The sequence below is a fragment of the Pteropus alecto genome, unplaced genomic scaffold (assembly GCF_000325575.1).
Source record: "Pteropus alecto unplaced genomic scaffold, ASM32557v1 scaffold39, whole genome shotgun sequence".
In the NCBI taxonomy this organism is placed as follows: Eukaryota; Metazoa; Chordata; class Mammalia; order Chiroptera; family Pteropodidae; genus Pteropus; species Pteropus alecto.
This window is the reverse complement of record NW_006443568.1, coordinates 3,364,037-3,385,823: the sequence shown is the minus strand read 5'-3', so window position 1 is coordinate 3,385,823 and position 21,787 is coordinate 3,364,037. Positions and strand designations below refer to the sequence as shown.

The 21,787-nt window shown below is 47.5% G+C and overlaps 1 protein-coding gene across 6 annotated transcripts in view; it reads right to left on the bottom strand.

Moving 5' to 3' along the window:
* Positions 1-14,749: 14,749 nt before the first annotated feature.
* SMIM12 (small integral membrane protein 12) overlaps positions 14,750-21,787 on the bottom strand; it is a 9,265-nt gene continuing 2,227 nt past the window's right edge. For all 6 annotated transcript variants that reach the window (XM_006924259.3, XM_006924258.3, XM_015598971.2 and 3 more), the window contains one exon: positions 14,750-21,267. In XM_006924259.3, coding sequence (XP_006924321.1) covers positions 20,984-21,262 — 279 coding nt within the window. In that variant the 5' untranslated portion in view covers positions 21,263-21,267 and the 3' untranslated portion in view covers positions 14,750-20,983. The remainder of the gene's footprint in view (positions 21,268-21,787) is intronic.

Sequence of the window (21,787 nt, the reverse complement as noted above, 5' to 3'; positions counted from 1 at the left end):
ATAAATGTGTATATAAGAGATCTTGTTAAAATTTGAGGCCTATTTGAGAAAAAGATGTAAGGAGGATAAAAGGGTGTCTTTAGGTAAAACTTTTTAGCAATTATTGTATGATATATGTACTTAAAAATAGTTTCACAAAATGTTTTGGTAATTTGAAACCTTAGAGTTCTGCCAAGTTAAGTTAAATAATGAATCAAGTTAAATTCACTGAATATCTAGATCATTTCCAAATAAGGTAAAATACTGAAAGGTTAATTGTTAAATAAGTCTAAGTTTATCCACTTTTGATTTCTTACAGAGAAATTAAATGATAAATTTGGATCTGTTAATGAATATATTTTGTACTTTGCTGAGGAAGCATATGTTTCTAAAAATTGTAAAATGTATTTGCTGGTAAAAGAACCTATGTTTCCAGAGGTTATTAAACATACTCATATATTTGCCAATCTAAAGAATACTGATTGCTTACCTTTTAGTTATGAGAAATTAAGGATTAAATATTCTAACTCATATAGAAAAAATAATATGTGTTTTCAGTAAAAGAAGGCTAAAGGAATGGAAATGAATTTTGAGGGAATTAAAAGAAGCGTGCTTATCCTAAAATAAGTTAGTTATTTCTGAGTAAGAAGAGACACACTAAAAGGAACAAGAAAAGTTGTAGGAGGTTTGTGAAAAAGGAATTTTGAGAAAGGAATTTTATGTGTGGCTGAGCTAAATAAGGAGGATTTAATTAAATAAGTGAATTTAAATATCAAAAGTAGGCTGATGCAAAATCAGTGGGGTTCTTTCTCTCACTGTTAAATGAACAAAGTTTTCCTGTACTGTCGGTATGTTCTTAATAAGAGATTATAAGGAGAAAGCAAAGATTTTGTATTTTATTAAAATTATTTCCCGTGCTCTGTTTTATCAGTCTTTGAATGCTTAGCTAAACCAAGTCTTCTTAATGTTAAAAGAGCTAAATTTTGCTTACAACTATTTAAGATTCTGTATTTGCCTACAAAGTCTTCGTCCCATGATTAAATAGATACCTAGATATTGTTTCACAGTGACCTATGATTCGATTTGTGTTTTAAAACTGTGTTTGATATGTTTGACAAACTTTCCCAAAATTAAATCATCTTTTTCTTAACCTAAAAATAACTGATATTTTTCAGAAGGCTTCCTGAAACATTTCAAGAGACAGCTCTCTTTCTTTATAACAGAGGAATGTTAAACTAATTAGGCCTATTTGATACACTAAAATTACATGGGAAGCATTGTCAAATAAGGAACAATAATTATGTTATATTTGTATGCATATATTATCACTGTTAAATAAATGTTCTATAAATTATATAAAATTTCTAAGAATCCACAATGTCCTGCTAGAATGTTTTTATTCATAATTCTAGTTATCTTAAATGTTGTATATTGCAGGGAAAAAGCAAGTTTCTTTGTCAGTTGCATTGTAATCAGATTTTTAACCATGTCATTTTAAGTCTTTGTCATTAACAGAGTCATTATTTTACTCTGATACTCTTTGCGAACATGTTTCATCTTCACAGAGATTCATGAAGAGGACTCTGATGCTTATTCCAAAATGCAGGCTCTGATAAACTTTCAGATCATACCTTCAAATCGGGTAAGGATTTGTAGAACTCTAAGAAAAATTGGATTCTTAAAACTGCTAACAAAAAAGATCAAAATCAATAAGGATTAATAACATGGGACTGAATGAACTTATGAGGATGATTATAATTTTTATGACTTTTTATGTAAAATATTACTCATCCTTTCATCTTTTGTTCTCCATATGTAAGGAAACCTTTTCTCTTAAGCTGCTCTTTGAGTTAATTCAACACAATCATGAGTGAAAGTAATAATAGAGCTAATATCATATTTGGGAGCACTTACTATGGGCCAAGCACTAGTCTTAGAGCCTTACATGTGTTAACTCATTTCACCCTCCTAACAACTCATTGAAAGCAGGTACTAGTCTCAGCCCCATTTTACAGTCAAGAGAACTGAAATGCAAAGACTTTAAGTAACTTGCCCAAGGTCACAGAGCTGAGATTCTGATCCAGGCAATCTAACTCCAGAATCTGGGCTCTTAACCGCTGCAATATCCTGTCTCCCAGTATACAAGTAAATGAATAAATGAGGCCTGTGTACATAGATGTATGTGTGGATGTAAGTGTGTGGGTGCAGAAGCCGAGTAACAAAGTCATTAATTAAGACAGGGAGCCTGCACTCAAGTCTCTCACAGTCCAGCCAGGAGGCAGAGACATACTAATCCACACAGTACAATGCTCTGAGAGCATCTTGCACGGAGCTCTGGGAACAAAGGGGAAGGGTGTCCAGATGGGATAGGAGGGGTCAGGAAAGCTTTCTGAAGAGGTGGCACTGAGCTGAGTTTTGAAGGACAGGTAGGCAGGCAATCATCGAGTGAAAGGTGGCAAAGGGCATTGGGTCAAAAAGACCTTGAGGACTGAAAAAGAAATATAGAGCTAGGATGAGACACTGAGAGACAGAGAAATACTGACTGCAAATTGTTGAGGCAGAGGAAAAGCCACAGCTGACCGGCTGCTCCTGGCCCGATCTTTCTCCAGTTCTGGGACAGAAAATAGCCTGGCTGACCCGTAGTGTGCAAAGCATTTCCTGTGCAGCCCTGGGGACCCCTGAACTGTACTTTCTCAGGGGTGGGGCTGGCGGCGGTGGGGTGGGGGGTTTAGGAGAGGAAGGCGGGGTGTGGGCAGTGAGGGCGGAGAAGTAGGGGACAAGTCCTGGGCCTAGATAAATTCTCCAGGGTGAGAGTAACTGAAGATCAGAAGGAAGTGGCACGAACGTGTCAGGGTCCCTGCATGTGCGTGGGTGTGCGTGTGTATGAGGGTGCCCAGAGTATGGGTGATACACCTCCGCATGTGCACATGGCTTATCCTGGAGTCCTGTGTCTCTTCATGGAAAATGAAGGCTAGATGGACACACAGCTGGTCACGGTGGCCACCTCCCTAGCTCTGAGAGCCTTCTCAAGTACACAAGCCATCTCTAGAAAGCTGCCAGCTTCAATGTTCCAGTGTATTATTTATCCTTCCTAGTACTCAAGGACACCACCTCTGCATGCTCCATACAAGGGTCAATAATCTGGTCCCAGCTTTCTCTGGGGACAGAGTGATCTAGCCAGAACCTTCTCTGAGGACCTTTCCCAAAGAACAGGAAAAAAGTTTGGGGGATGGTTAGGCCTGGCTCCCAGAACCCAGAACATTTAATTAGGGAAGACATCCTCCAGTGACTTCTCCATGGCTTCAGCCTAGCCCCTTCCCACATCTCCTCATTGAGTCCCTGTCCACACCATCTTCAAGGTTGTTTTTGAGACTATCTTTAAACCAGTTCTCCCCATCCTGTCTTTATTCGGTTTATTTTACCCTCTATCCCTATCAAAATTTTATCATTCCCACATATGGAGATGTCTTTGAATCTAGAGCACGGCTTTTTCCTATTCGATGGACCTGCTTCCAGAAACATTCTAGCAGAGACTGAGCAGACATCTGTCAGGCCGCCGCAGCAGTACTGCCACAGAGGGAATCTCTGCCCGGGAGGGAGGCTGCGCTTTCATATTTGGCCAGGTAGACATGCACACTGCAGGAGGTATTCCACATGAAACCAGGGTTTTCAAGACACCCCAAATTTGTTCCCTTGCTCTTCATCTAAGTCTGAGATCTCAGCCAGGATTACCTCTCCATGACCCTTTGGCTCAAACCCCGACATACCTAACCACCAGCCAGGATCTTTGACTCCCCTAAATGAAGACCTATGGAGCTCACCCCAAAAGACCACAAGAGAGCAGGTTGGCTGGAAGTACACTGGCTTCACCTAGCAGGGCTACGCCAGGCCTTCCTAGCCCTCAGTGGGCCTGCTCCCCTGCCTCTCAAGCAGCTACAAGAAGCAGAGGTGCTACCATTCCTGCCTCCCCAAAGGAAGACCAAAGAACTCCTGGATTAAGGAAAGCAAAGTAACATTTGTTGAGTACCTATCATGCATCCCCTTTAACCAACACGCCAATACTTCTGAAAGGGAATTGCTACACCAGTGAAGAAGAGTTTTCCAGATGATGCTAAATCAGGATTCAGAGTCAGGTTGTATCTGATACTGTGAAAAGACAGTGAGCCCTCCTCCCAGCATCCCTTCACAAGAGGAGGGTCCGACGTTGGAGGGGGATGTACAGAGGGCAGGCTCCTGGAGAAAGAGAGGGCAAGGTGAAATTTCCCAAGCCCAGCTCCCAGGCCTGGGTCAGAAGCTTAGGTAGAGAAAGGAGGAGGAGCTGACAGAGAAGCTTCCTTTTGGGGGGGATTATGTGAGAGAAGGCTCACAAGCCACACTGTTTGGGGGGCCCAGTGACAAAGTGTGATCTGGTTTTGGTGAGAGAAACCTTCTCCCCACTTCTCTATAGGACTCTAAGTGGTCTAGTTCAGTTAGGACTGAGGGAAAAATGATGCAGCCTGGCACCCAGTCCCTCGGCGGGTCTGAGGGCACCGAGACAGCACTGGGCATGGGGTAAGGGCTCTTGCAGGGGTCCTGTAGCCCTTCTGTGGCTGGCAGGCCAGGGCCAGTCATGAATACCAGGCTACGAATACATGTGAGATATCAGTAGACTCTGAGGTCTTAGAGATGGCGGGCTATGAGGCAGAAAAAGTGGGGCATTAAAGTCAATGTTATTTCATTTGTAGCCACGGGTTGATGAGGCCAGGAAAAGTCACAGCGCATGCACTCTCAGAAGGGGATAGAGCTCAGAAAGGCCAAGTTACTTGCAGAGGTGGTGGAGCTAGTGCCAAGCCTGGGTCTCTGGCTCCAATAGCCATGCTCTTTCCAAAATGCCTAGTCTACCTGGGCCACCTCTAATGTCCATTTCAATGCCAAAGTCGCAGGAATCCTCTTGATGACCCCCACCTCGGTTCTACTTCTAAATCCAGTGCACTTCTAGTAGGAAGCCATCATAGCAGAGAGGACTGAACCCACATTGCATTGCCCAAGAGGCATTGTCATACCTGTTCCCCCTGTAATGCCTTCTCTGGGAACTGTGACCCCATCCACAGGCCACTGTAGAAGCTGCCATGTTCTCATCTAACACTTCTCCTTCCCCAGCCACTACCTATTAGTCAAAGGACAGGTACCTGGGCCAATGTGTCTCTTCTCTGGGATTTTTAGAATTAGAAACCAAGGATCAAAAATGGTCCTGTGACAAAACCTGTAATAGATAAGACTTGGGAGCTCTCAGCACCCCTGTTTTTCTCCACGTGGAAGAAATGGGTCTGCAGTGAAATGTCGGAGCCACCATAAAGACACAGAGGTGAGAGGCAGAGAGAGAGAGAAACATACAGGTGACCTTCATGTCTGCCACCGAAGCTGTTCTGTGAACTATTAAGTTCTTTTTGCCTGAAAAGTCTAGGTTGGATTGTGGTCACTCGCTTAAGGCCCTGTCCGGTCCTCACATGCCCTTTCCCATATATCCCAAAATAGGCAGGACAAAGAACTGGGCGGGGGGGCACCAGTCAGGCTGTCCCTTGGGTTTATCCCAACAATGGTATGGACAAGCACATTGTTTCTGGGTTGAGACACCTCCCCAGATACCGCCACCCCTCAGCTGGCAGTCAGGTGAGGCCTAGGCAGTTGCTCGTGTCCACCTTTCTGACCACAGCTCCTGTGGACAGGGAGGAAAAGAGGAGAGATCAGACAGGGGACAAGAAACAACTTGCTCTGTGCCAGGGAGGAAGGGAGTGACCCCAGGCTTGGGGAGGGAAAGGGCTGGGAGACCTGCGACCAACAGAAGCAAGATGGATGCTTGACCTCTTCTCAGACCCCCACTGTGGCCTTGAGTCAGCCATCTCTCCTTTGTTTCCCACAGGGTCACCGACTGTGAAATAAGCAAGGGGAGCAGAACAGGCTCTGAGCTAGAGAACCTGATCTCTACCAAGTTTAGGGACCATTTGGCCTCATGTGGTATCCCAGACCCACTCCTGACCTTAGCACCTGTCAAGTTCCTCTAAACTTTAACTACTGTGACTGTCTGTGTACCTGCCCAAGGTGGGCAAGCCGATGGGGCCGACACCAATGGACTCAGGTGCCAGGTATGCTGGGACTTCACCATTGGTGCACACTGATGAGAAAGGACAGGAAGTTGGCAGGGAGGGTGAGCCACTACAAAGACAAGATCCAGCTCTACACTAATATCTTCAGGCCAGTTCGATGTCCTGAGCAGACAAATTTTAGAAATGGTGTTTCAGGAGATGGGTGTATTTAGAGCAGGGCCGTAGTCCACAGCTTAGGAGCACAGCCTCTCTGGAGGGAGATGGGGAGAAGGGAGGACACTAAGAGGCTAGTCACGGTGCCAGGAAGCCAGGCGGCGCTTATAGACTGTATAAGCAGGGAAAGTGCAGCTGGGTTGAACAGCCAAGTCCAGGGATGCCCAGAAGTCATGCGCACCAGGATGTTGGCAACAAAGCTAGTTCCAGAGCCCGGTGTCCTGCCAGTGCTCGAGGACCAGGCCAGGCTGGGTGGTGGGACCAGCACCTGCAGTTAAACCTGAAGATTAAGGAGAGACTTAGAGTCACATGCAGGAACTACACAGTCCATGCTTGGGAAGAGATTGTGTGACTAACATCAAGGCAGGGCCAGTCATGTAAATAGCTCTGGTTCTACGTCAAGGAGGGGAGACATGTGGGGAAGAAAGTATAGAGCTACAAACCTGGGAACAAATAGTCTTACCGCAGTTGTGGCTCCCGCAGGCCTATGCAGCCACAATTCACACCTGCAGGCGTGGAACACAGAGCAAACTGTGTTCACCTGTGAGGCCTGGCGATGACCGAACCTGGAGCGTAGGGTCTGTTTGAGCGGCCTTCCCAGCCCGGTCTCAGAGGTCCCTGGCATTTGAGTGTTGGCCCAAGTGTCCTCTGATAGAGGAAAAGTGCCACACAAAGAGTCCAAACCCCACAGACACTCTAAGTTGTAGAGGGCCACTATTTGACTCAACTCACGGTGACCGAAATCCTCTCTCCCCATGATTTATTTCCTTCTGCTTATTGGAGTCCACAGTCGAGCACGTCCTCCAGCTCGGTACTGCCCAACAGAACATTCTGCAACAGTGGACATGTCCTCTCTTCGCTGTCCAATACAGCAGCTACCAGCCACATGTGGCTATTGGACCCTTGAAATGTGGCTAGTGAGGAAATCAATTTTTAATTTTAGCTCATTTTACTTTTAATAGTTACATGTGGATAGTGGCTACTGTATTGGACAGTGCAGTCTTGGCTCTTTCACATGGTGGGTGGGACAGTAAAACCTTCTGAGGTCCAAACACTGAACCATGTTCGTGTGCCAGGACCGATCAGAGAGGGCTCTCTGTTCAGGGTACGGCTCAAGTGACAGAGATAGAGAGAAAGGGAAAGAAAAGAAAGGAAAAGATATTTAGGTGGCAGGCATATGCATTACCTTATTTCATCCTCACAGAAACCCTGCAAAGTAAATACAAGTATCCCCACATTTCAAATGAACGGACTGGGACTCAAAAAAAGTCTAATAACTTGCCCGGGGCCACACAGTTAGTGAGGGCCAGAGTCAAGGTTTGAACCCAAGTGCCTGACTCCAAAGTCCATGGTTTTCCACTTCATCACATAGCTGAGGAAAAACGTGCCCCTTCCCGGCACCAGGGGGATAGGGTTGGGCAGGACAAAGCTACCGACGGTCAGACAGTTCTGTAACTCACGTCTTCCTGAGTTTCAACTTCATTATTTGGCTTAATGTGAATTTCTAGAACTCAGACACACCCGGATTCACACGTAAGGCCAAAGGCACATGGCCAAAGAAAAATTATCTACTTCTATGCCGTCCATTAGTGCAGATAATTAACCGTTGATTTGATATTCTTGGCATAAAGGATGGCAGAGCTCTGCTTTGTTTGGGCTGATATTAAAACACCTCTTCATCCCCCCTGCACATGCTGATTCACTCACTCACTGGAGGACCGGACAGCAGGGTCAGAAGTGAGCTGGAAGGGAAGGAGATGAGGGTGGAGAAGGAACTAACATTTCTTAGATGCTTAATACATGCCAGGTACCAAGCTAAGAAGTTCAACAGATTATCACAAGTGATGATCGCCCCTAGGAGGTAGCTGTGACTATTGTTTTACGGGAGCAGGACTGAAGCCCACAGAGGTGAGGCAATTTGCCCAAAGTCATACAGTTGATAGTGGGAGAGCATGGTCTGCCTGACTCCAACCCCATTTTATATCACACTGGCTCTTGGCAGAGATCTAGAAACCCACCGCTGCTAAAAAGTCCTGAACACCTTGCCAGCTCTATCTGGCATCGTGCCTGAAGCCAGGGTCCTGCTGTAGCCTTCCCTTCTCCCAGAAGTTCAGGCTCCCATGAGCAGGAGACGACCCCCACCCCCCAATCCCATTGTGCGATCACAATGACAATGAGAGTCGGGCCTCCCCTTCTTACCCACCACTTTCCTCCCCACCCCAGGGGGTGCTGCCAGTTCAGCACAATAGTGCATTCTGTATCCAAGAGCCTCCGCTGGCGCCCCTAGCCTTTTGCAGTCCCTGCAGACAATGGTAGAGCCCAAAAGCCCTGATAACTGGTGACAAATGTATGTGAATGACCAGCTCACAAGGAAGTGGCCTTCAATAGTCCGATAGCTTCCTGTATCCTGACATTGTGAAGGCCCACTTCCTGTGCAAGGCAGAGCTGGGGGCAGGGGCAGGGGCAGAAACAGGGCTTCCCTCTCGCCCCTACCTCCCCCCACCCCTTGCCAGGCTCTCCTACTGTATTCAAACTGCTCCCCCAAGGAAGCCACCAGTCTCATCTGACTTCTGATTCAAGGGTGAACTCCCTGCTGGCCTCCGACTAGTCCCTCCACCTCTTGGCCAAACCCCACCCAAGCCGAGTCAGAACAGAACAACCTATTTTTAAAGATTCCACTGCCTTCCTTAATACCCCCTCCCCCGCCCAATTCCAGGATCTCAACCTAAGAAAGGCATTCTAATGTCTACTTGCATCCCTCTGGTACGCATGAAACACACTTCCTGGTATCCACTGGTCATCTGAACGATAACCTTCAATTGGCTTACGAATGCTTATTGAGTCACCCCTTCACACTTATCTTCCCAGAATGGACAATCACAATTCAGCTTCCTCCCTGTCGCAAAAAGCGAAGCACAGCAAGACAGCAAGGAGGCAGGGAGACAGGAGCCTCCTCTCTCCGGGGGCTGCAGCTGGACTCGGAAAAAGGCTTTCCCAGGTCATGCCTCCCCACACACCTTGCCTGCCAGCAGAAGCTGGTCGAAGAGATCAACACCGCCTACCACCCAGCAGGAAGGCAGGGGCAAGAAGGGAGCTGATGTGCTGCGTGTCTCTGTGGGATCTGGCACTAGGCTAAGAGACTTCCCCTCAATCACCTGGTAACAGAGGTAGTAAATCCTCTTATGAAAGGTAAGGGTGCAGAGAAGTCAAGGCACTGGCCCAGGGCCACCCAGCTAAGGACAGGCAGAGCCCTACCACCCTCAGCCTTGCTTGGCACTGGGGGACAGGTTTAGATACAGCGGAAAAGGAAAGATACCATTTGTCTCCTCCACTCACACCCCCTTAGGACCCATATTCCCTGTCTCAGACATTGAAAGTCCTCCCTCAACATCCTGGCGCTGGAGAAGTATCGACATAAGAAACATCAAACCTCTAGAGAATTTCCGTAAGAGTTTATTTGAGCCAAACTAAGGACATATGCTGGGGAGCAAGATCTCAGATACTCTGGAGAACAACAGTTTTGCAGCTTCTTTTATGCATTAGAAATTAAGGAGGGGACATAAGGAAGATTGGAGACAGCGAGGCGGGGATTACAGGATACTTAACAAGGTTATGTGCTCTCTTGAGAGTTAATACCCGCTTCGAGGGGTATTACTTCTGGCATTTCAAAAGTGTGTTAACCTAGATGCCCAAGTGCAATGAACAGCACTGGCTTAAAACCTTTCACTAAAGAAGTTATCCACCTGGGACCTGACTACCCACCATGACCCGTCCAGTCAGGAATCTACGATCAGATCCCTCTGTGAGGTTACTTTTCAAAGACCTTGTTTTCATCCAGAGGCAACCCTGGAGAGAGGCAGGGGCTGCACCCACCCTGTCAGCAGCCTGCCTCTGTGAGTATTGTCCTCTACTTCAATAGAGCAGGCGCTGAATCAACCTCAGGCCATTGTGGTAACTTGGGAGGGGGCAGCTGGTATGGAAGGCAGGGACAGGTCAGGAGGTGAGAAGTCATTCATCCCATCTAGCCACTGGAGATCTGAGAGCTGCAATTCAGCCAGTTGGGCCGCCCAGGCCCAGAGTGTCCAGGAATCAGGGAAAACAAAGAAGTCTCCGGAGACGGGAGGAAGGAGAGGAGGAAGCCCTCGGTGACTTTCCCACCCTCCTCCCTCCACCGTCCTAGGGGAAGAAAGAAAGGCAAAGGGCAGTGAAATCAGGAAGGACCACCTCATCAGTGTAGAAGAGCGAAAAAGCCAGCAGACCCGGCTCGATTCCCAGCACGGTCACCTTCTCCACCTGTGACTTAGAAGGTCCTGTCTTAGCCTCTGAATCTCAGTTTCCTCCTGTGTAAAAATAAAGACAACACTTCCTGTCTTGTGGGGCTCTTGGGAGGATTAAATGAGATACAGTGAAGTACCCGGCCCAACACTTAGGCTGAAGGACCTCAGTGAGCAAGCAGGTTTCCCCTCTCTTTTCTGGGATTGATCTGCCTCAGGTTCCTGAGACTAACAAGGTCCAAAGGAGAAACAAGGTGATGGCCCTCCAGTCCTTCCCAAGAAGCAGGGAACCTCTGCAATCCTGGGAACTGGCTGGTCAGGAGGCGGGGCAGCCTGACCCAAAGCATCATTGTCCCTGCCTCCCCTGCGGACTCCTGGACCCTGGGGGAACCAGCAGCCACCAAACAACACTGCTGACCTCAGAGGTAGGCACTGATAGCTGGGGAAGGGCAATGAGCCATCAGAGGCCCCTGAAATGCTCTCTAGCAGGAAAGTCGGGGGGGGGTGGGTGGCGGGGCGGAGTACTCCAGGGCAAGGCCAGGTGTTCTCTCTTTATCTCTGGCAAATGCGAATCTCACCAAACTTCTGAGTCACTTCCCCACCCCGCATACAGTTTTTATCAAAAAACACAGGAGCTCAGCAGGGAAAGGCTTTACTGTGGTATCAGTCTGAACCAACCCAATCAGGCAGGTAAATCTTCTGAAAAAAATAATAAGACTGATGTTTGGATTCTCAGTGCTATTTCTACCACTCCTACCTGGAAGGGTACAGAGAGAGGCAGAACTCAGCTAAAACAAGGGTGGCTCCAGGCATCCCCTTCAAAGTCAGTGTGCTTTGGGAGAGCTTGGGCCATGGCCAACCTATAACAGTTGTCTAGAGGAAGGGCTTCAGGCTCTGATAAGGTAAAGGAAGGACTGGACCGTGCCTGGGGCCCCCTGACTGTTCCTTCACCCCAGAGACCACAGGGATAATCAGCTGGCAGAGCCTTCTGGCCTCTGGAGTTTACTTCCCACCCTAAGGCCTCTTGAGGAAAGGAAGAGGAGGAGCCAGCACCAGTCTCAGCCCAGAACCAGGCAAGCAGCCAGGGACCAGCCAGCTGGGCCTTGCCTGAGAAGGTTGAGCACCCCACGTCCAAGGCTCCGGCTGCTGCCACTCTCCCCTGTAGAGATTTCCCCAGAGGCAGCCCCTTGCACGCTGCTGCCCTGTCTGTCCTGCTATAGGCCTGTGCCAAAATCCGTATGTTGAAGCCCTAATCCCTATACCTCAGAATGTGACTGTATTTGGAGATATGGCCTTTAATGAAGTGATTAGTTTAAAACGAGGCCCTTAGAGTGGCCCTAATCCAATCCAGCTGGTGTGTTCGTAGGGCGATTTGGACACAAAGAGAGACACCAGGACCTCCTGGGCAGAAGGGCGCCATGTGAAGAGGCAGCAAGAGGGTGGCCATCTGCCAAATCAAGGAGAAAGGCCTCAGAGGAAACCAACCCCGCCCCACCTTGTATCTTGGACTTCCAGCCTCCAGAACTGTGAGAAAAGTAATTCCTGTGGTTTAAGCTACCTGGTCTGTGGTACCCTGTTCCAGCAGGTCTAACAAACCTCCCCTGCTTTGTCTGGGGGACCATGAGGAGGGGTCTGCCACACATTCCCAGCTGATCCTCACAATGGGTTGGTGCTCTGAGAGCCACAGTAACCAGGCAGAACCCCTTCAACTCAGCCGCTCAGCCTCTACAGCCTCCTCCAGTAATCTCCGTCTGCCTGCAAGTTGATCAGTAGGCTAACCAAGGCAGAGCTGTGAGTGTTGCGGACCTGTCCGATGGTGGGGCAAAGCTGTAATGGCCATCGTAATGAGAAGGTATCTTAAGCCTGACAAACAAAGCAGGCAATTCCACAGAATATAACAGAATTTATTATAGGGTAATTTACTTACAGGAATATAGAGTGGAAACAGACAGATGGCCCAGCAGTTCTGCACAAATTTTCCGCTAACACCCGTTACAGTACTTTTTTTAATAGTATAACTCAGGCACTAATGATTGACAAGACAAAGAATGCAGTACACGCTAGGGGTCACACCTCCTAGTGATCTTGTGATAGATTGTTAATGATCAATACTATGACCCGTTCTATGTTTATCTTAGTTGTCATGCCATTCGAGCTCTTACTAACAAAAATATTTCTGGAAATACTTTAAGGAACCTATGCTTTGCTAAGGTCATTAAAGTTGGTCAAAGGTCACAGCGTAGAAACTCTAGGATACAAAAATAGAGTTGGCTTTGTTCGCATCTACCTCTATATAGCCCCTATCTGGAACTGGGGATGCCACAAGATTCCAAGGCAGTGTAGAAGGGATAGGGGAGTCAGGGAGGCCAACAAGAGGCAGAGAAGCATCAAATAGCAGAACCAAAGGGCCTCTGGGCTAAAGATCAAGGTACCTCACCATTCCCCAGCCTCTGCCACAGCATTACTGTAGGCCTGTTTCCCCTTCACATTCAGGCTCCCCCTTTTAGAGCCCAGAGAGAGACCAGAGTCTTAAAGTGTGGATAAATCCATGGGATGGAAAAATACTACTAATCAAAATAACCAACTGTTCCTAAGTGCTAATTATATGGGTCTCTGTTCCAAATGCCTTGCGTGAGTTTTCTTTTAATCCTTACAATAACCCTGAGATAAGTAATATATTAGCTCCATCTGACACATGAGATTAAAACAGAGAAGTTAAGTAGCTTGGTAAAGCCCACACTACTGTTAAGTGGCAGCGCTGGGCTTTGAACCCAAATAGTCTAACTCCAGAACTGAGTTTCTTGGAGGGCCTAAGAGAGGGCTGGGATCTGAGCCCATACAGGCCCCAAAGTATGTCAGCGAGGCAAAAACCAGCCAAGGACAGGCCTTTAGGGACAATAGCAGCTGAACAATCTACCTTGTCATCAATCAACCAAATTATAAACACAGGACTCTATCCGTGGGAAAGACTGTGACCTCTCACCCTCCCACACGTGGGGAAAACAGCTTGGAGAGCATCAAAGGGGCAGAGGTACCTCAAAGGTTTATCTTTGGTCTGTGCATTGGGAAAATGAAACCAGGAAGGGGGCAGGAAAAGCAGGCTGCAGCCTCCATCAGAGGTTTAAGTTATGTGAGCTGCCAGCAGAGGGGCTGTAGCTGTGCCTGCTCTGCGCCTGATGGCCAGCTGGCACTCGAGGGTGTTTCCCTCATCAAGTCAACCGGTCTACAGGCCAGCCGACCTTGGTTTGGTGTGATGACAAGATGCAAATTAGGAAGGGGAGGAGAGCACGGGTGGCTGCAAGCCCAGCTCTGCCAAGAATTCCCTGTGTTATCTTGGGTGAGCCGTTTCCCGCTCTGGGCATCCGATCTCCTTTGTCAGCCTAACGAGAACCAGCACGCTTCTGCCTTCCATTTGAACTCCTTGGGGATGAGGGGCAAATGAGAAGAGGGCTTCATACAAATACAAGAAGTTTTACATCAGCTTCTTGATGAAACGAGGAAAGCAAAGACTGCCACATCTGTTTTTAAAGCATCCTTCCACCTCGCCCTACCAGCCTACCCTACCCTCTCAGGCCTCAGCCAGAGTGAAGATGCTAAGGGAAAAAGGGAGACAAAGCAGAGACACTCCAGAAACAGCAGTCCCTCAGGCTTCCACGTATTCCCACACCTTCCCAGGACTTCCGTATCCCACAGGGTCATCCCGGCGGTCTGCTGAGGCTGAGGATGAGCCCCACCTGGTAAGGGCACCAAATAGTCCCCTGGGCACTGACCCCAGGGCCTTGCCAGGTTCCTTGGACTGTTCCCACCCACCCTGCTGGACTGCTGCAGAGCTTTGATCACTGCTACACGAAGGGTTTCCTGAATGCTTTCCTGAGGACATTGTTCCCCACTACAGAGTCATCAGGGTCAAATTCATCACGAGCTATGCTGGTCCATGTCCTACCCAGTGGGGAAGGCCAGCCCTTGGCCCAAGCCCCGCTTCCCCTGGGAAATGTAAGCCAGCCCTTCTTTTGGGTTTAGCTCTTTACCAGCCTTGGAGAAGGCAAAGCTGTAGCAAAACACTGCTGCCCTGAGCTCGAGGCTGCCCAGCATCTCAAAGCACACACCTGGAAGCCATGTTCCCCATCTTTGAAAGAGGCTTGTCTCTACACTCAGCCCCAGCACCTGCTCCATCCCAGAATCACACTCGGGGGCTTCTTCATTCATTCGACATTTATTAAAAATGATGCTGTGCAAGGCCCTCTGTCAGAGGCGGAGACTTGGTTCCTGCCCTCAAGGAACTCACAGTCTTGTGGGGGAGTGGACACACACCCATCACAGTGCCTTGTAACAAATGCTGCAGCAGCAGAATGAACACAGAGCTAGAACAGCAAGGACTCTGCCCAGGAGAGTGGGTACGAACCTACATTTGCTAAATGTTGTAGTGTAATAGGAGCTCGCCAGGTAACCAGGGAGGCACGAGGCACAGTGCATACGGACGCATCAGGACTCAACGAGCATGACGTGTTCAGGAAATGGGAAAAATTAGGATCTACCCTGGGAGTGACGGGAGGGAGGCTGGGGCAAGGTGTTGCAGGATTTTGCATGGCATGCAAGAGGCTCTGGTGAGAGAGAGGAGCCACAGAGGTCTTTAAGGAGTGATCTCATCAAAGATGTGTTTTAGAAAGAAAATGCTGGCAGAAATGAAGAGAATTTTCAGGAGATCAAAAATTTAGGCAAGAAGCGGGGAGGGGAGTGGTAGACGTGGTAAAGGGGGTCAAATACACGGTGACAGAAAGAAATCTAACTATGAGAGGTGAACACACGGTGTAAATATATATATGCCTTACTGTTAAAGTGTACAGCTGAAACATTGGATTTCGCTAACCAATGTCACCATAAAAAATAAATTAATTAATCTTTTAAAAAATTTAGGCAAGAGTGAACGAAGGCCTGAAGCAGGAAGTAAGATGGAGAACAGAGGAGGAATTCCAGATACAGAAGGAGCAGGTCACCGCAGATTGGTGATGGAACCCATGACGGGGACAGGGAGAGTCAGAAATGACGTGAGCAACAGGATGGAGAAGACGGACTGTATGCCAAATACCATGCTGGGTGTTTTAGGAGAAACCTCTCAATCTTCACAACTCTGTGAGGTAGGCAGAATCACCCCCACTTTACAGATGATGTTTAGAGAAGTTATCTAGCCACACAACTACTTTACAGAGTTAAGCTTCAAACCCAGGTCAACACTTTTAACCATCAGAATATGTGGGAAATCTAGACAGAGGTGTATAGTAAGCTGTTTCAGAGATGCTCTGGAGTTTGAGGGGAAATTCACAACCAGAAATAGATATTTAGGAGTCATCAAGGTAGATATAGGTGGTGGCTGAAGCCACAGACGAGGCTAAAACTATCCAGCAAGAAGAGTCAAGGATGAGCTGGGAGAACACGCACATTTCAGGAGAACGAGGGGAGAGCTGGGACAGGACCCTGCGAAGGTACTGCTATCAAAACAGAATTCCGCAAAGAGTGCAGAACACTGCAAAGAGCTACAGTATGACAAGGACCAAAATGACGACAAGATTTGAAATTATAGACGCTTTTGGCAAAATGACTTCATCACTGCAGTGATGGAGGTGGAGAGCAAGCGGCAAAGGGTGAGGAGGCGTGCGGGGATGGGGCTGGGGAGCTAGGGAGCTTGTTGAAAAAACAAAACACCTGAAGAGTGTACCCAGAAACCATAAGTGGAGAGCACCAGGCAATAGGGTTATACAAATTTCTCCGGCCGCACTTGGCAGCTCAGGCCTAAAAGCGAATAGAAACAGGAAGTGGAGCCAGGATTGGCAGTAAGAGAACCAGGACGGTTGAGAGGGGTATAAAGGCACAAAGGACTTTGTACCCTTCTAGACAGAAAAGCTGTCCCTATGGGGTTGCCAATAAAAATCTTTTAAAACCTCAAATATTTGGGAGACCCATGTGGAATTTTTAAACAAAAAAACAAAGCCAAGGTTTCCCTTTGCATTATGTAAAAAAGGATGTGACAAACAGGTAACTACTGTTAACGAATTTAATTCAAAAAGAACAAACTTTTTAATTACATCAGAGGCACCACTAGAGCTGATACACTAATTACTAGTTACTCCTCTTTAACTCTTAAAGCTAATTCCCCAAAGACTTCTATTTACCAAATACTTTGAGACCGCATACAGAAAAGGAATAAAAGAGCATTTATTTCTATTTCATTATTCAGACTGGCTGCGACCTCAATTCGATAAAAGCAAGGTTTTACTGGGATATAACATAGCACCTGCGTGTTTTCAAAGCACTCTCTAAACTGATTTCTCACTCTTCTTACACCCTTTCTACACCATCAGCAGGGAACACAATATCAGTACCCCCATTTTGCAGGTGGGGACACCGAGGCCAGGTGAGGTGAAGGGGAACGTCTCAGGTCACCCAGTTGTCTTGCCTCCAAGTCCTCTACCCATTCTCCTGATACGTGACTCTCTTGGGCATCCCACGACACCTTCCTCCCCACTTCTCGTCTCTGACCTTGCAGACCGCACCAGTGGAACTATGACTAAGTAACACAGGTCTGAAGCTTACAGTCTCTCAGCCAGCTTGGTTCTTATGCGAGACAGTCCTTCCTATGATCCTGGTGAGGGTCCCTGTGACCATTCTCCTAGCAAAGGCGGCTCTTGCCTCCATCCCCACCTCACCAGGATCACAAGAATACATGCAGCTACTGCAGGAAATGGAGGCATTTCTGGCAATAAAATTAAAGCAGCTAACATTTATTGAGCACCTACTGGCTGCCATGAACTCTGCCAGGAATCTTACATGTTACTTTCTCACAATAACCCAGCAAAAACAGGTACTTATTTCATTTTACACATGAGGATATTGAGGCTCAGAAAGGCTAAGTGACTTGCCAAGGTCATTCAGCTACTTGTTGTGGCAGGATTCATAACTCAAGTCTGTCAGACTCTAGAACCCACTTTACTTTTAGTCTACCACAGTGCCCTGGCTCACCACTCTACGAGTGCCAGGAGACCCATGCCAGAGTGGAAAAGGAAAAGTGAGGCCAGATAGGAGCTTTTTCGTTTTCATTGTCTGGCTCCCAAGTGACTCTGGGGAGACTAATGCACAGTGTTTCACTCAGCCGACAGCCCCACCAGCCTGAGACCCTGGGAAGCTGACAGGAGTCAAAGGGCTCCCTGGCAGGCTTGTACTGGCAGCTGCCCAGCTGATTTGTGCTAACACAGCAACAGGCACAGGAAAGGCTCCAGAGAGAATGGAAAAGCACCAGACACTGCAACACTGGGCTGCTGAGGGAACAGAAGTGATTTCTGCCATGCTCAGGGTAAACCTGCTCTAAAGCCACCAGCATCGTTGGGCTGAGAAGAGACCCAAGGTGGGGTAAACAAAAAGCCTCAAGCACATCCACTAACTGAAGTGCTTCAGTGAATCATGACCATTGGGCCAATCCAAGAGAGGGTCACATGCCGCCAAAGTGAGCGGGCAAACATGGAAGAACACCAGTCCGTGCCCGGCTTCCTGCTTCATCCCAGCAACCCTGGCCTGCCTTTGCCCACATCCACATCAACCCTGCTATTTAATGCCACCTAACAGAGGCAAGAGAGCACACATAATCTTAGAGCACCAAGCAGCAGGTCTCAGCCAGCCCATGGGAAAGAAAGCTAACTAAGAATATTAATAGATTTGCTGGAGGCAGAAATTCAGTGAGGGCAAGCCCTAGGAAATGAAATTGTTTAAAAGGGGGCACAATCAAATCAAGATAGGAAGTGGGGAGCAACTCAGATTCCCAAAGAGAGGCCTTCCTCGGGCAGACACTGGGAGGAGATGCACCAGCAGTGATAGGGTTTTTCTGAAGTAACTGAAAACCCAAAAATGTCTCAGTCTACGGGGACATGTTTTCGGTAGTTTCTGTAGCAAAATTTTCGGTCCTCTAATGTTTTGCTTAGGCTGATGTTACACTACATATGTGCAGGATGCTCAAAAGTGTTTCAAAGGAAACCACTCCTGAGATTTAATATTTGCCACAAACTGTTAGGTTGCCAAAGAAAAATTATTTGCAAATTGGCAGCCACTAGGTCAAATTAACAATTGCTATCAAACATACACTACGGGTATGTTAACATGCTTCGAAGTTTTTTAAAAATTGAATTGTCGACATTTAGAAATCAGATTATACACACACGAAAATCTGAATTTCTAGCATCTTTTAGAAGAAAACCTGAAAAACCTGATACCACTGAGCAAGCAGCACAAACTGGAAGATGCTGAATAGCGACTGCCCCCTGTAGGCAGGCCTGTGCTTTCCAGTGCCGTCCTGGCCGGCTCATTTAAGCCACCTCACTGACCCCTGTAGGCATCTGCAGTTGCTACTCCGAAGCCCAGGGAAGAAATCCCAGGCTTGGTCATGCTCAGCCCTGCCACACGGCAGCAGCACTGGTCTGTCAATGAAGCCTGCCCATCAGCCCGAGCCTGTGACCTAGCGGAGCAATGGCATATCCTTTCAGAAGCAGTGGCAGACACTCCTTCCCCACACTCCCCATCAGATGGCAGACACTCCTTCCCCACACTCCCCATCAGACTTCGTCCCTGAGAAGCAACAGCAGCTCATTTCAACACTCCCAGTGGGTCTCAGCGACCGAGGGAAAGCCACCAACTTGACCTCTCTCTGGCCACTAACTCCCACATCTTCCCAGCTCCTCTCATACCACAGCTACTATCTCTACCTGTTCAGGAATTCTACCTGCACCACCTGTTAACACCATCAGGCCTCAAATCTTCATATGAAGCCGGGCAAACACTCTTCGCCTTTTTAAAGGCAGTTTGTTCTTCATCAAATGAGCATTACTTGCCTTTACTCACTTAGGTTAAGTCGGTCAACCTCATGAAGCAATAGGTGCTTCTGCCTCTTCCTGGCCTCTGCTCTCGCTCCCCTTCCAACCTCACCAGCAGCATCTTAAGTGGTAGCTTTTAGTATAAGCTCCTACAGCCCTTTAGGAAAGACATCTGGTATTATGTGCCAAGACCCCTAAAACTGCTCATCCCATTTCATCCAAAATGCCATTTGCTGTTCTTACCGTTCAGTCCAAAATGCAGGAAAAGCCTTATATAAGGTATCCATTGCACTACTTATACTAGTGAACAATCAGAAACAGCCCAAATGTCCAGCAATAAGGAAATTGTTAAAACAAACTATGCTGTTTCCACCTGATCAATTATGCAGTTATTAAAAACAATTATAATTATGAAGACCATGTGATAAGATGGAAAATATATTAAACATTATGTGAAAAATATAAAATTAAATGTACAATAATGACAACTATCTAAAAAAGCAATGTGAGAATTAGAGAAAGATAACAAAATGTTAACTTTTTAGTTGTACTAGAGCCCTGGGACTGTGCGTGATTTTAAAAATCCCTACCAAATGTTCTTTAATGTATGTGTATTACTTTTATAGGGAAAAGTGTGTGCATGTAATTGGAAAATTTGATAGCAATTGTTAAGAGTCTATTCTAATTTAGACTCTGAAAGGTCCAATATGCCTATGTTATCAGGACAGAAAGGCCCTTGGGAACCTGCACCTCCAGGAGTCACAACCTCCAGGACCCAATGCAACCACACTTGTAAAACAAAGCTTCCAAGGCCCCAGAGGCCTTAGTTAAAGGCCAGTGTTATCCTACGCTATAACACCTGTACTTGCATAACTCCCAAGGAGATCCCAAACACCATCTGGAAGATAGGATTAGATCAATAAGGTTCTCAGATGCCACTTTAATCAAGTTTTACACTATATGGTAACAGGGGTAAAAGATAGTGATTGTTTTTGAGCAAATTCACCTGCCCCAAGGTGAACAGCCTGGGCTTCCAAGAACAAAAAAAAAAAGCTCTCCTTCCCCGAGGAATCCCCTTCCTAAGCTGATAGAACAGGATTTCAGGAAGAGTGAGCACAAAGGACAGGGCAAACTAGTGAAGGGAGACAGGCAGATTTTTGATATCTTCCCATGCGAACAAGAACCAGACATGTGGTATCCCTCCTAAGGCAACATCCCAACCCCAGCCACTTCTGCTTGAGGCCAAATTCTCTCCCTGCAGAGACTAAGAGACAATGTTCATTTCATAACATTCTTCCCAGCAATGCTTCTAAAAGTGCAAAAGCCTGGGCAGTTGTAGCCACCATACGACAGATGCAACCTGTGGGCCAGAACCCTCCAGGGCCCTCCTCTTCACTGGCCCCTCTGCTGCTAGTGCGTCTGCCTGGTCATAGGAGAGCAGCCAGTATGCATGTGGCTGGGTGGTGTTGGAGGGGCCAGAAGCGACAAAACAAATCTGATATGAGTTCTGGAGCTGGGTCAACATGGTGGTGGGACCAGTCACACAGCCTACAGAAGGACCCATATGGCCCTGTGTCCTCCATTAATTCTTCTCCGGGCGGTTTCTGTTCAGGACAGCTTTAGGGGCAAATTCCAGCTTGTCCTTAAGGCTCACCACCTGGGTGTGGTCCTTGCCTAGCAGCTCATCCAACTTGCGGTCCTCCCGGCGCTCAGAGATGCTCTTCTCCTCCTCCATGGGTTGAGGATCCTTTCCCCTGATGAACCATTCCAGGTGGTAGCCTACAGCCCCGACCACGAAGGCCACAGGAAATGTGACATAGGGAGCGTAGGTACGTACCACGGTCCAAAGCACAGGCCACATGACATCTGCAGAGGAGCACAAGGCAGCATTAGGGGAACACCAGCACCTCCTCTCCACCAAATATGGACAACCTACCAGGGCTCTCTGGCACAATTTACTGAGCATCTACCCCATGCAGAGTAACGCAAGAGGGTAGCTTGCTTTATGCAACAGTTGGGTCCCTGAAACAATCTAGGAAATTTCAAAAGATTAAGTAGTTAGGGAAGGGGAAAAGACTCTCCATTTTATGTACTATATTCTATGACAATTATGCAGCTGTGAATGGCAGAGTTTCCCACGAGGGGACCTCCGGGCCTTATGTAATAAAGCTTCAATCCTGTTGTTGACCCCAGGCCCTCCTCCAGTTTGTTAACCTTTCAAGAATGGGAAAGAAGCCTTTCTCTGCTCTACACAATTTTCTCCATGAGCACAGTCACCCTTTCCCCACCACCCACAATCCCACTGCAGGTCTCCTGGCTCCAGGATAATGAGTAATTACTTTGCTTCATGTAAAGCATACATGGGTAACTCCAAACTGTTACCCAG